Source organism: Mustela nivalis, assembly GCF_964662115.1.
Source record: "Mustela nivalis genome assembly, chromosome: 7".
Classification (NCBI taxonomy): Eukaryota; Metazoa; Chordata; class Mammalia; order Carnivora; family Mustelidae; genus Mustela; species Mustela nivalis.
The window spans coordinates 67777578-67792682 of record NC_139026.1 but is presented as its reverse complement, the minus strand read 5'-3'; the positions used below and the strand labels follow the sequence as shown (position 1 = coordinate 67792682).

Here is a 15105-nt window from a genome sequence, read left to right as displayed (position 1 = left end):
GTGGCAGGGTGGGGGATAAGCTGGTCCGTGAGACTACAGAATGGGATTAATTACACTGACAGCACCAGTCCGATTCAGGACCCCTAAACAAAACCTCATTCCCTCTCTTCCTATGAGCTCTGCCCTTGATCCCATCTCCTCCCCACCTGCTTTTTCTGCGCACAGAGACTCTTGGTAGGATTCACTTTGGGACTTGCTTGAAGTGTCCACTTTCCCTATGTGTTAAACACAGTGACCCCTGAGGTGCCTGGGTGGCTCAGATGATTAAGCATCTGCCATCAACTCAGGTCATGATCTCAGGGTCCTGGAATTGAGACCCACATCAGGCTCCCCGCTTCTGCCTCTCCCTCTACTACTCTGTCTGCTTGTGCTCTCTCACCCGCCCTGTCAAATAAAACATTTAAAATAAATAAACAGTGACCCCTATAGCAATCCCTCGTAATGATGATTAACATGTATCCACTTATAAAAAGCATCTTTGCTTAAAAGCCTGGGTGCAATTGTAATAGTAGTAAAAGAGAGGAAAACTAAGTGAAGCAAAAAGTGCTTAGGAATGTAAATGAAAGATTCATTCACATGATTGGTAAATGCCTAGTTTTGTGTCAGGTGTTGTCCTACACCCTTCCAATCCAGTAGTAAGAACAAAGTCCCTACTCTTGGCGATTTCTCTTTTAATGATGGAAGACTGACAATTGACAAATATATGATTATATAAAATGCATCTTAAAAATATATCTAGTGTTATGTGAAAGCACGGATAAAGGGACAGTGAGTGAAGGGGGTACTACTATATATGGGGTTTAGGTTAAGGAAGACCTCTGAGAAGGGATAATTGACCAGAGATCTGAATGAAAAGGGAGAGCATTAGTACAGAGAGATCTGGGAAAGAATGTTCTAGGCTTAGAGTACTGCAAAGGCAGAGCCTGAAATGGGAGCAGAGTCAATGTGTGTAAAGCAAAGCAGAGGCGGCTGGTGTGAATGGAGTCCAGGGAGCCCGGGAGAGAGTGATAGGAGTTGAAATTGAAGTACCCAGCAAATGAAACAAGCAAATCACCCTTGTGAGGACCCAATTTTATTGTGAGTGATAAAGGGACAGACAGACATGCCTTGATCAGATTGATCAGACTTACTCTTCAAAAAAAATTTCTCTTAGGCACCTGGGTGGCTCAGCTGGTTAAGCCACTGCCTTCGGCTCAAGTCATGATCCCGAGTCCCCGGGTGGAGTCCCGCATTGGGCTTCTCCCTCTGACCTCTTCCCCTCTCATGCTCTCTCACTCTCTCTCTCTCAGATAAATAAATAAAATCTTTAAAACAAAAAACAACACCTCACTTGGGTGGATCAAAGCATATAATGTCATGACAACAGGGGGGGAAAAAACCCTGCTCATATTGCAGGGAAAATTAATTTATTCAATAATAAAAATGAGAGGAGAGAATAAAGTCAGCCTTGAAGTTTGATTCTTACTGGGTGGCGACTAGGCTGTAAGGAGGAAAGAGTGAAATCCGAGCCCATGGGAGCAGCTGGGAAGCTGTTAAAAGAGTTGAAGGTAAAGCATACAGCGTTTGCTGATGATTGGATGTAGGGATGAAATCTACCACAATTAATGCTGTATTTCCAAACATCTTAAATATTAAGGATGCAAGGGAAGAAATAAAGGCACACACTTTGAATGAGCCTGGAAGCTACCCTGACACTCAATGTTTCCTTGGCATATGTGGACCCTATCTGTAGCAATGCTGTGTCAAGGAAACTATCAAGAAGGTGGTTAGGGTATGGGGATGAGTTCAATTAATTTGAAGGAGATGATGCTTGTGATAACATTTTTCCATACTAAATTATAAGCTAACAATAATTTTGGGAACTCTAGTACAAATTGTAAATATCCATGTTCTAAACAACTGGAAGATATAAATCAAAGACTTACCATGTCTTCTTTTTTTCATGAAAATAAAAATGTGAAGGTTTTGCTGATTTAAAAAATATTGTATTTTTTAAAAATCTGCATTCTGCTGTAAAAAAGTATGGAGATACAGAAAGTTAAGCCTTCGGGAGTCTCACCCTCTCTCCATACCCACTCTCTCCAGTTTGCTGGAGAGTTAACATTAAGAATATTGCTTAATTAACAATTCTGCTTAATTAAGAATTTGCTTAAGAAATTTGCATAATTAAGAATTAAGAATTTTGCTATTAACTAAGACGTTTTGAAGAAGTTTTAACTAAAAGTAGCTCTCTGACAGAAAGTCACTGGATTAATCTGGGTTTTAGATATAATAAAACCCCATTATAAAAATCCTTAATACTTAAAATTATTCCACGCAGCATTGGCTATAATTTGCAGGGCCATAATTTGGTAAGAAAGCTGAACAAAAAGTTTTTATCCTAAGTGAGCAACTGCACTTTTAAGAATTCTTCCAACTGAAAAATTATGTAATTCTTAGTGACTCCTAGGTACATGTGTTACTGTTTACACTGCATGAAACATATTATTGCCTGCTGACAGGATTGCAAATGAGTTCTTTTAATTCAGAAGGAACCTTACTGTACTTGATGTCTGGGAAAACAGTAAGTATTTTTCTAGGTCCTCTAACTCTGGTCATGTCTGTCCACTAACGTCTTAGGGAGATAGTAAGACAAAAAGAAAACATAGGAGGGCAGGGTGAGGACAGGAGTCTCAACTTCCTGCTCAGAAACCGAGAGATCCCTGAATATAAAGTAATTCTGTAAAGATTCATAATTCTTTTGTCCCTAAATTTGTATGGTATAGGTCTTGTAATTAATTCACTGTCCTAGAACATACAAACTGGAGAGTACAAAAATCACAGCTGTATTGACCATGAGCTTAATTCCAATGACCACCATTTATTTATTTTAAGATTTTATTTATTTATTTAGCAGAGAGAGATCACAAGTAGGCAGAGAAGCAGGCAGAGAGAGAGGGAAGCAGGCTCCGTGCTGAGCAGAGAGCCAGATGCGGGACTCAATCCCAGGGCCCTGGGATCATGACCTGAGCCAAAGGCAGAGGCTTAACCCACTGAGCCACCCAGAGGCCCCATGACCACCATTTATACTCTGCCTTCTGCAACACAACTACTTAAATCACAACAGCTCTGAGGAAGATCTTACGGTTCCATTTTCCATGAAACTGAAGCTCAGAGATGTTAGATAGATTTTCTCCAGAACACAAAAAAACAGAGCCTGGATTCAAACCCCATACCCATCTGCTTCCACCTCTCTCTCTGCCTGCCTCTCTGCCTACTTGGGATCTCTGTCTGTCAAATAAATAAATAAACAAAATCTTTAAAAAAAAAAATAGTAACTGGACTTTTCTTAACTATTTCTGACTTTTCATTAAGATGATTTAGTCCCAGAGCTTACAGAAAATGGATTATTAAAAAAAAAAAAAAAGAAAATGGATTATTATTTCATTTTCATGAATACCTGAAATAATCTCAGAGTTTTGGGATCATGATCACTGTTGAACAACTGTACATACTCAGTTCTCTGTAACTACTGTGTTGTCTTTTAGGTACAGCAGGCAGAACACCCAGATATGAAAGACCACTGAGAAGAAAGGTAAACAATGTGCTCTACTACATATTATCTTTATGATCTCTGAAGTTCTAAAGTGAGGCAGATATTGATGATCAGGCAGAAGAATGCTGCCCGAGAAGGCTTCACAAGGGGATGCGTACTTGGTGACTGCCAGAGCTTTGGCTCTATTCTTTGACTGGTTTTTGTCAGTACCCCAAGAAATGGATCCTCTTTGAGAAAGAGACTCACATATTCCTGGGAAATAGGTATATAAACTAGAATATAGAATTATTTTTGATGGTGCTTTTAATAATTATGAAGCCTGGGATGTGTGTATTAATCTCACCAGTTTGGTCTTACGCTGTAGGCAAGTCTATAAAAGAATCCGAATCCTAAGGTCACTTGTTGAGGATGGAGTCAGAACAGAGACAAATTATTAGATGGAAGTTAACTGGTACCAAATTATAATTATCTAGAGTAGTTATTTTCACAGGAATATTACCTTCTTCCAAGGCGTACACTACCCTAGTTTTGGTGTATTGCATTATTGGGCATTGCCAGATTTTGCTTCTTTAAAACCCTACTTTTATATGCCAGCCGTCCCCTTCTAATGAATACAGTTTTTTAAAAAATACGTGTATGTTAATGTGATTGACTAAACTGTCACATAGCTGTTCTCTGAAACTAGGAGACTTATAATCTCTCATTATATATGTATTCAGTTAGTTTAACCTACTTACTTATTTCTAAGTTCATATTATTTATTTCTTATTTCCTCTAGTTCTCAGTTATCAGTGTCTTCTCCTGTACTGACTTCCATCAATAAAGTTCTGAAAACTATTTTAACTTGGGAAACATTCACCACCTTACACTGGTTCAGCTTATAATTTTTCAACTTTATAGTGGTGAGAAAGCAGTACACATTCAGTAGAAACTGTTCTAGGAATTTTGAATTTTGATCATTTCCTAGGCTAGCATTATGCGGTATGAGCTTGTGCGATGCTGGGCAGTGTCAGTTAGGTATAGCCACAGAGTCATGAGGATAAATAACCAATATACTTAACAACCAGTCTGTACCTTATAACTATTCTTTTTTTTTTTTGTAACTTTCAGTACAGTATTCAATAAATTATATGACATATTCAACACTTTATTATAAAATAGGCTTTGTTTTAGAAGATTTTGCTCAAATGTAAGCTAATGTAAGTGTTCTGAGCACATTTAAGGCAGGCTAGGCTAAGGTATGCTGTTTGGTAGGTTAGGTGTATTAAAAGCATTTTTAACTTATGGTGTTTTCAACTTAAACAGAGTATCCAATAAACTCATCATAAGTTGAGGAAGATCTGTATTTCAAAATACATTGTTACTCTTCAACAAAATGTAAAAAATTTGCTAAAAGTCTAAATCCACAGAAATTTTTAGTGAAGGAAGTGTGCTATTAAAGAAGATCCTTACCAGAAGCTTTGCAGAAACAGTGCAAAAATATTAGGTAGATTTGGTGTTTTTCATTTGAATAGCAGCAGCTTTATGAGAGGTCAGATTTTACATCAGTTGCAATTCTGCTTGTGTTTCTTTTTTTGTAGGTTTTTTGCTTTAAAATTAAAGATCATATTCATATTTAAAATACTAAACCATTTTATGTTCTATAGGCACTACCTCCTAGGACAGAGAAAATGACTGTTGACCAAGATTGGCCTAGTGTTTATCCTGTTGCAGCACCATTTAAACCTTCTGCTGTACCTCTTCCCATTCGAATGGGCTATCCAGTAAAAAGGGGGGTGCCCATGGCAAAGGAGGGAAATCTAGAACTATTAAAGGTAAGGTCAATTGCTGATTCATTGGCTAAGAATTATTTCTAAAGAAATGCTGGTCCTCTTCCCACTCCTACACTGCCTTGTACTTGAGGGTTCAGTATGTAGCAGCAGGTATTGTATTTTAGTTTAAACTTTTTTTCAGGTAATAATGGATGATACATTCTGATTGTCCATGGTAGAGAAGACTCAAAGAGTCCTGAGCATTTAAGAATATAACCAGTTGATCCTATGGCTTCCTTTCTGGCTTTTTCTTTTCTATTGTATTTTTTCTACCTATATCTTTCAAGTGGAACTCAGAAAAATGAAATGACCTAATTTGAGATTGAGAATTGTGACTGAAATTTACTTTTTTTTTTTTGGTAAGATTTTATTTATTTATTTGAGAGAGAGAGGGTGAGGAACCATGCACACAAGAGAACACCAACGGGGCAAGAGGCAGAGGGTGCAGGGCTTGATCACGGGGATCATGACCTTAGCTGAACACAGGCGCCTAAACAGCTGAGCCACTGAGCCACTGAGGTGTCCCTGAAATCTACTTTTAAAGAGATTCTAAAACTTTCTGCCCAGAAAAGTAGAATATCATTTAATATTGTTATAGTCCTTCAACTTCTTTATTTCGTGAAGCAAAATATGTCATATTCAATGCTTCAGTTGGTAGCATCTATAATGATTTATGAACTATAAGCTTTTTTTTGAAGATTTTATTTATTTATTTTTGCAAGATAGAGGGAGCATGAGCAGGGGGAGGGGAGGAGCAGAAGGAAAAGAAGACTCCCCACTGAGCAGGGAGCCCAGTGCAGGGCTCAATCCCAGGATGACCTGAGCCGAACACACACACTTAACCAACTGAGCCACCCAGGTGCCATGAACTATAACCTTTTTAAAGAAAATATGAATATGTTTTGCCTGAGAAGGCATATCTTAGATGGTTCATGTTATATACGGTAAAATTGTCATAAACTGTGTTTTCCACTCTATGAGAATCTTTTTCTTCTTTTTTTTAATTGGAAGTATAGTTAACACACAATTTTACATTAGTTTCAGGTATACAACGTAGTGGTTTCACAAGTTTTTGTGCTATACGGTGCTCACTACAAATGTAGCTAGCATCTGTCACCATACAGCCCTATTACAATATCATTGACTATATTTTCTATGCTCTACCTTTTGTCCCTATGATTTACTTACTCCATAACTGGAAGCCTTTATCTCCCACTCCTCTTCACCCATTTCTCCCATCCCTCCATGTCCCTTCCCCTCCAGCCACCAGTTTGTTCTCTGAATTTAAGGGTCTGTTTCTGCTTTTTGTTCATTATGTTTTTAGATTCCACATGTAAGTGAAATCATATGGTATTTTCTTTTTCTGACGTACTTCACTTAGCATATGTATGCTACTTTTATATGCTACTTTTATATGCATCGCATATATATATGTTTAGTATTGAAAAACCGAAAAACAAAAAATAAATTGCTAAAAGATGGTGGTTAAAAAATGAGATGGTTGGGGTGCCTGGGTGGCTCAGTGGGTTAAGCCGCTGCCTTCGGCTCAGGTCATGATCTCAGAGTCCTGGGATCGAGTCCCGCATCGGGCTCTCTGCTCAGCAGGGAGCCTGCTTCCCCCTCTCTCTCTGCCTGCCTCTCCATCTACTTGTGATTTCTCTCTGTCAAATAAATAAATAAAATCTTAAAAAAAAAAAAAAATGAGATGGTAATATGGAGAAGGAGTTGATTGCTGCTAGAGAGGGGTAAATGAAATTTGGAAATCTGAATGTTTCAAGGGATAAAAGAAAACAAACATTGAAGAAATTTATCATTTCTTTAAATGAAAGAAGGGAACTTAGTTTAGGGGTGTTTGGATAGCACAGTGGTTGAGTGACTCCTGATTTTGGGTGAGGTCATGATTTCAAGGTCGTGCGATCGAGCCCCACATTGGGCTTCGCACTCAATGCGGAGTCGGCTTGAGATTCTTCTCCCTCTCCCTCTGCCCCTCCCAGCTGTGTGCACACATGTGCACGTTCTCTCTGTCTCAAATAAGTAAATCTTTAAAAAGCAGTTCCTACTGAGGGTTGCTGGGGGGAGGGGGTTTGGGAGAAGGGGGTGGGACTATGGACATTGGGGAGGGTATGTGCTTTGGTGAGTGCTGTGAAGTATGTAAACCTGGTGTTTCACAGAACTGTACCCCTGGGGATAAAAATATATGTTTATAAAATGGTTTTCCCTTGGGAAAAAAAAAAAAAAACATAGACAAAAAAAAAAAAAAAGCAGTTTCTAGAACAGTATGAATCCATTTATGTAAAGTCATATACATGTATCTGTTTTTTAAAGAGATGTCTAGAAGGATGTTAACCAAAGTGTTAAGACTGTAGAACCTTGAATAATTTGTATGTGTTTTTGTATTCCAGGGAAATTAAGATGATTAAACAATAATCTGTGTCCTTGAGTGCTTTTAGTTTTATAACTAAAATATGTGTACCTGTAGATTTTTGGCAGGAAGAGTACTATAAGAACAGCATTTTTTCCCCCCACAACGGCCAGTCATCATAAGATACATCATGAATCTATATTTCCCAGAATTCATTTATTGAATTCATAACACATGTGACATAGAATTAATATTGTAAAAACTAGATTTTATTTATTACAAGGTTTGTTGTGCTTAGGATTTAGTTTTATGAAATTTTTATTTTATGTTTTTGAGGTAGTAGGTGAATTTATCCTTTAAATTTCTCTATTTTAGATCCCCAATTTTCTGCATTTAACTCCTGTAGCAATTATAAAGCACTGTGAAGCTCTTAAAGGTAAGTGATTATTTCAGTATATGAACTTATCAATAACTTTGAACATAAAAATTTCATTTCTAATGATAAAGGGGTCAGTTCATCAAGAAGATATAACATTTGTTTATGCACCTAAATTTACACATCTTAGTTTATGCACCTAAGATAGGAATACCTAAGTATATAAAGCACATATTAACAGAACTGAAGGGAGAAACAGATGGCAGTATAGCAATAGGAGACTTCAATATACCATTTCCAACAATAAATGGATCAGTCAGAAAATCAGTAAGGAAACACTGAATATAAACTATATGTTAGACTGGATGGGTTTAGCAGATGTTTACTGAACGTTGCATCCAAAAGAAGCAGAATACAGATTCTTCTCAAGCACATATGAAACATTCTCCAGAACAGATCATATGTTAGAGCAAAAGACAAGTCTCAACAAATTTTAAAATACTGAAGTCCTATCAGGCACCCTTTCTGATCACAGTGGTATAAAACTAGAACTCTATTACAAGAAAAACCCAGAAAGTCTTCAACAAAATATTACTTAATCAAATTCAACAGTACATTAAAAGGATCATGTCAGATCAAATGGTATTTATTTCAGGAATGCAAGTATGGTCCAACATAAAAATCAGTCAGAATGATGTATCACATTAACAAAACAAAATTAGAAGAAAACATAGGCAGTAAGCTCTTTGACGTGAGTTTTGGCAATGATTTTTGGATTCGATACCAATAGCAAAGGCAACAAAAGCAAAAATAAACAGGTGGGACTATACCAAACTATAAAGCTATAGCACAGCAAAGAAAACCATTGACAAAAGGAAAGGGCAGTCTACAGAATGGGAGAAAATATTTGCAAACTTCGGGTCAGAGGTTAATATCCAAAATATATAAAGAATTCATACAACTCAATGATAAAAAATCCCAGACAACTCAATTTAAAAATAAATAGAGGATTGGAAGAATTAATATTGTTAAAGTGTTCATACTACCCAAAACAAAGTACAGATTGAATATAATCCCTATAAAATACCAACAGCATTTTTCACAGAACTAGAAAGAAGCATCCTAAAATTTGTATGGACCCACAAAAGTCCCTGAATAACCAAGAGTCTTGAGCAAGACCAAAGGTGAAGATAACACAGTCTCAGTTTTCAGGATATACAATAAGCTACAGTAATCAAAACAGTATGATATCAGGACAAAAGTAGACATATAGATCAATGGAACGGGATAGAGAGTCCATATAAGCCCATGCTTATATGGTAAATTCAGCTGTGACAAAGGAGGCAAGAATATGCAATGGGGAAAAGACAGTCTCTAATAAATGATGCTGGGAAAATGGGACAGCTGTATGCAAAAGAATGAAACTGGACCACTGGCTTAAGTCACACACAAAAATAAACTCAGAATGGATTAGTCATAAATGTGGACCTGAAATCATAAAACTGCTTAAGGAAAACATGGGCATTTCTTCGACATTGATCTTAGCACTATTTTTCTTGATATGTCTCTTTGGAAAGGGAAATAAAAGCAGAAATAAACTTTTGAGACCACCAAAATAAAAAGCTTTTGCGCAATGAAGGAAACCATCAACAAAATGAAAAGGCAACCTACTGAATGGGAGAAGGTATTTGCAAGTGATATATCTAATAAGGGTTATATAAAATATATAAAAAACTTACACAACTCAACACCAAAATATCCCAAATAATTTGATTATAAAATGGGCAGAGAACCTGAATAGATGTCTTTCCAAGGAAGACATACAAATCATCAGTGGACAAGTGAAAAGATGCTCAGTATAACTAATTGTGGAAAGATTAGTGCAAATCGAAGCCACAAGGAGCTGTTGCCTCTCACCTGCTAGAAATAGTTACCACCCAGAAGGCAAGGGATACCAAATGTTGGTGAAGGTGTGGAAAAAAGGGAAACCCTATTGTACTAATGGCTAGGGATGTAAATTGATATAGCCAGTATGGAATATAGTATGTAGGTCCCTTAAAAAATTAGAACTCCCGGGCGCCTGGGTGGCTCAGAGGGTTAAGCCTCTGCCTTCGGCTCAGGTCATGATCTCAGGGTCCTGGGATCGAGTCCCGCATAGGGCTCTCTGCTCAGCAGGGAGCCTGCTTCCTACTCTCTCTCTCTGCCTGCCTCTCTGCCTGCTTGTGATCTCTGTCTGTCAAATAAATAAATAAATAAAATCTTAAAAAAAAAAAATTAGAACTCCCATGTGATCCAGCAATCACACTTCTGGATATATATATGTATGTGTGTGTGCATGTGTATATGTGTGTGTGTGTGTGTGTATATATATATATATATTTTTTTTTTTTCAAAAGAAAAGGAAACATGGTATTGAAGAGATATCTGTACTCTTCTGTTCACTGCAGCATTATTTACCACAACCAAAAAATGGAAACAACCTAAGTGGGGAGTGCCTGGGTAGCTCAGTCATTAAGCATCTGCCTTCAGCTCAGGTTATGGTCTTAGGGTCTTGGGACTGAGCACTGCATTGGGCTCCTTGCTCAGTGGGAAGCCTGCTTCTCTCTCCCCCACTTCCTCTGCTTGTGTTCCCTCTCTCAGTCTCTCTTTCTGTCAAATAAATTAAAACCTTAAAAAAAAAAGTGGGGTGTGTGTTTGATATTATTTAGTTATGAGAAGGAAGGACATCCTGCCATCTGTCACAACATAGATGGCCTTGAGGGCATTGTACTAAATGAAATAAGACAGAGAAAAACAATTGGATTATTATTTCACTTACATGTGAAATTTGAGAAGGCTGAACTCAGAAGAGTAGGGGCTACGTGGGGGAGGGAGATGTTGGTCAAAGAATACAAACTTCCAGTTTTATGATAAGTTCTGGGAATCTAACATACAGAATAGTGATTATAGTTATTAATACTGTGTTCTCTACCTGGAATTTGCTGAGAGCAGATCATAAATATTCTTAACACAAGAAGAAATGGTAATTACGTGACACTGTGTTAGTGTTGTGAATGTAATCATGTTGCAACATATATTAAGTGCATCTAGTCAATATATCGTGTACCTTAAACTTACACAATGTTTTATGTCAACTATATCTCAATAAAAATGGAAGAACAAAACCTCATTTTTATTGTATTAAATTGTCTTATATCCATTGCTAGTTTCTCCTTTTTTTAGAAAAATTTTCAAGTTTTCAGTGAATTGTTAAGATGTCAAATCTGCAAGTTCCTTTTTTTTTTTTGCAGACTACTCTGCAAGTGGCTATGAATAATAAATAGAACCGGAAATTGTAGTCCTTGTTCAGGTAGACTAGGGACTTAATTGTTGCATTATAGATAGCACATACATAAAGTGATGGAAGAAAATATCGCAGAGTGTTGCCTATAGATAGAAGTCAGTATAATCCAAACTGAAGATAATGTAGAAAGATGCCAAGTCAATAGTTATAGAGTCAGTAATGGGATACTTTGCAGAGAGTTATCTTGAAGAAATTATTTAAAATAAGAACTTCATAGTGATACATAGATGTGGTAACATCAAGTAGCAGAAAAACTGATGATGAAAAGCAGTAGTGTTTTATTTCTCCTTTCCCCTCAGCCCCTCATTTTAGAAGTGTTCTCTTTTAGTCATTGTTTAGGTCTGATAATTACTTGCTGAGAGTATATTTGCTTATTTTTTCCACATAGTCTCATTTATGTATGTATGTATGTATGTATGTATTTGACAGAGAGATCATAGGCAGAGAGGCAGGCAACGAGAGAGGAGAAAGCAGGCTCCCCGCTGAGCAGAGAGCCGATATGGGGCTCGATCCCAGGACCCTGAGATCGTGACCCCAGCTGAAGGCAGAGGCTTAACCCACTGAGCCACCCAGGTGCCCCATATAGTCTCTTTCTATACAGTATTTATTATATATTCTTTCTCTGTATATTTTATATATGTATAGTTATGTTAGTATATATTTTTCATTATACATACGTAAAATGGAAGTAATCACCAGACCATGACTATATTGCCAGTTCTAAATTTATTGAATTTGAACAATATTTATTGATTCCTAGATATTGGCAGAGAGAGCATGCAGAGGGGAGGGAGAGAGGAAGAGGGAAAGAGAATCTGAAGCAGAGGGTCACCTGGGTGGCTCAGTAGGTTAAAGCCTCTGCCTTTGGCTCAGGTCATGATCCCAGGGTCCTGGGATTGAGCCCCACATTGGGCTCTCTGCTCAGCAGGGAGCCTGCTTCCTCCTCTCTGCCTACTTGTGATCTCTGTCTGTCAAATAAATAAATAAATAAATAAATAATCTTAAAAAAAAAAAAAAAAAAAAAGAATGTGAAGCAGACTCCTTGCTGAGTACAGAGCCTCACAGGGGACTCAGTCTCATATTTTGAGATCGTGACCTGAACCAAACCAAGAGTCGGCTTAACTGACTGCACCACCCAGATAGCCCTCACTCACTTATTCTTTTTCCTTCCCACATGCACGGAGGTAAAGGCAAAGAATTTTTTTTTCATAGTTTTATGCATGTTTTCATATATACATAGACTCAATTTCTCATCTCATTTGCATTGGACTACATACAGAAGGACATTAGAATTGTTTTAGGTTCACAGCTGTTAGTGATTGGTTGTGTAGTTTAATTCAAGAGTTAATACCTTTGAATGAATTCTTCATGCTAATTAAAAAGGAGATATATAAATGCTCAGTACACTTGTTAAGGCTTTTCAGAAAAGAAATGAAATGTAAAAGCTCTTCGCAGGTAACGTGATAATGCTGGAAGGAGAAATAGTATAGTGATCATGATTATGATATAATTTGAGCTTTTGGAAGGGCCTTTTATTGAGAAATGTAAGGAAGAAATAAAGAAGTCAAAAAGTAGGAAGAATGACTTTACTCTTACATGAAGGAAGAACAGTTTCTCCTATCTTCTTTCATGGATGTGGTCTTTTTGGGATAGTAGAATGCATTTGTATCCTTTTAGTATGTTTCTGTTTATATTGGTGCCTAGTGATAGACTGTCACTGATCATTATTCCAGATTTGTTCCTTGTTTGGCACAAACCATGTAGCACTTTTTGATCCTTTGTGAAGCCAGTTAAGGAATGTTCTGCACTGTGATAAATCTCATTTTTTTCCTTTTTAAACATTATTTTGGAATGTGCATTTATAATCTAGAAATGGGTTTTTAAATGAGGTACTTCTAAAATACTTCATAATTCTTAAATGAATGGTTTTCATATAGCACATTCAGAAAAGTTGCATTATATTTTAAGTGTTTAAGTGTTTAATCTTTCTTTGATTTTGTCTTTACACTTTTGCCAGCTTCTAGATTTAGCTTGTATCTTCCAAATAACTCAAAAGCTTTTAAAATATTTCTTCTCAATTTTCTTTTAAAGTAGGTCAGTTCAGATTTTATATCTAACTTGCAAGTGGAAAATCTGAAGCACAGGAAAGTTAGGTAATTTACCCAAACTTTAATAATCAGTGGTAGAAGTTAAGTAAAAACCAAGGTCTTTCGAAGTCTAGTCTATTGCTCTACCTATCAGATGAATAGGGGTCTATTATGTACTTTCCAGTTGGCTGTATTTTTTAGACATATAATCCGGTAATTTAAAAGTTATAATTATCATCTGGTTATTGAAATGACTTATTCAAAGTTATAAAAAATAAAAGAGTCAGTACAAACCCAAGAACTCATAAAATTCTCCAAACTAGTCTCTTATAAAGTGCTTGGCAGTGTGGCATCTTAGAGTGCAGGATATTGGAATTGTTCCATGATGGGAATAAAATTTAACTTCAGTAATCATGCTCTTTCCATTTTATTTAAATGTCAGAATTGTGGAGCTACTTCTTTCCCCTCAAGTGTGTGAGTATTGCTCTCTTAAGCAGGGTGTTCAGGGAATGGTGTGAGCTATACTTAATTTGTTACCATATATTTAGTTATAAATCTTGGAGAGTCTTTGTGGCATTTTGCTGACTGGTATTAAAGCCTATAAAGGGAGCTAAATATAGTACCTACTATAAGAAAATTGTTAACTAGGGTAAAGCCTCTGCCTTCGGCTCAGGTCATGATCCACGGTTCTGGGATCGAGCCCCACATCGGGCTCTCTGCTCAGCAGGGAGCCTGCTTCCCTTCCTCTCTCTCTGCCTGCCTCTCTGCCTACTTGTGATCTCTGTCTGTCAAATAAATAAATAAAATCTTAAAAAAAAAAAAAAGAAAGAAAATTGTTAACTATAGGAAATGTTATTGACAAAGTACCTTTCACTGTCCCTTAAATGGTCACGTGGAAGGGTTTCCACATATGCCTGTGCTTGTGACCAGCCTCTCCTGCAGTCATGCTTTTTGGAGAAAGCACAGACCCCCTGAGATTTAATAGGTTTGACCTAAGAAACCAATTACTTTTAGGTATTCTTCGAATGAATGAAGATTCTTAGAATGCAGTGAAATTTCCATGGAGGGGAGGCTGATAGTGCCAGAAGTACACCTCAAGCTGAGAGCCCTCTACCTCACTAACTTTATAGGAATAGGGCAAAATGAAATCAGCTACCTTCTTACGGAGTCCCTCAATACAGATAGCTGTAGGACATGCCAGGAGCTCTTTTTCTTTTCAGCCCCCTCTCCCCTATTCCCCACCCCTCCACTGAAGGCCTGAGTTTGTATGTGCTGTGGAGATCTGTGCTGTGGAGATAGACGGTGCACCACATTTTTGTCACAGTGCTTGAAACTTCCCATTGTGGCCCACTTCTCACAGCCAGTCCCATCTCCCCTTTAGGCTAGTTGTGTTGCCTGAATCTGAGGACAAGTCTGTTCCTTTTTCCATTTAGCTTCGTTGGCACAGAAGTCACCTAGAGGAAACATGAGTTACTGTAAGGATCTACTTAGTAATGCCCTAGACTGTACCTGTTCAGTTTGAGGCCCTATTCAGCTCAGTTTCTGAGAGAATGGAGACCATATCTCTCTTCTAAGAGCTCTTTCAGAGCCT

General features: G+C 37.3%; 1 protein-coding gene across 1 annotated transcript in view; it reads left to right on the top strand.

Annotated features, from left to right (window-relative positions):
• The first annotated feature begins 5180 nt into the window (after window positions 1–5180).
• The window catches only part of LOC309868527 (small ribosomal subunit protein mS35-like), a 38834-nt gene continuing 28909 nt past the window's right edge, over window positions 5181–15105 (top strand). Inside the window, exons 1-2 of the mRNA XM_082738453.1 lie at window positions 5181–5349; window positions 8084–8144. Coding sequence (XP_082594579.1) covers window positions 5206–5349; window positions 8084–8144 — 205 coding nt within the window. The 5' untranslated portion in view covers window positions 5181–5205. The remainder of the gene's footprint in view (window positions 5350–8083; window positions 8145–15105) is intronic.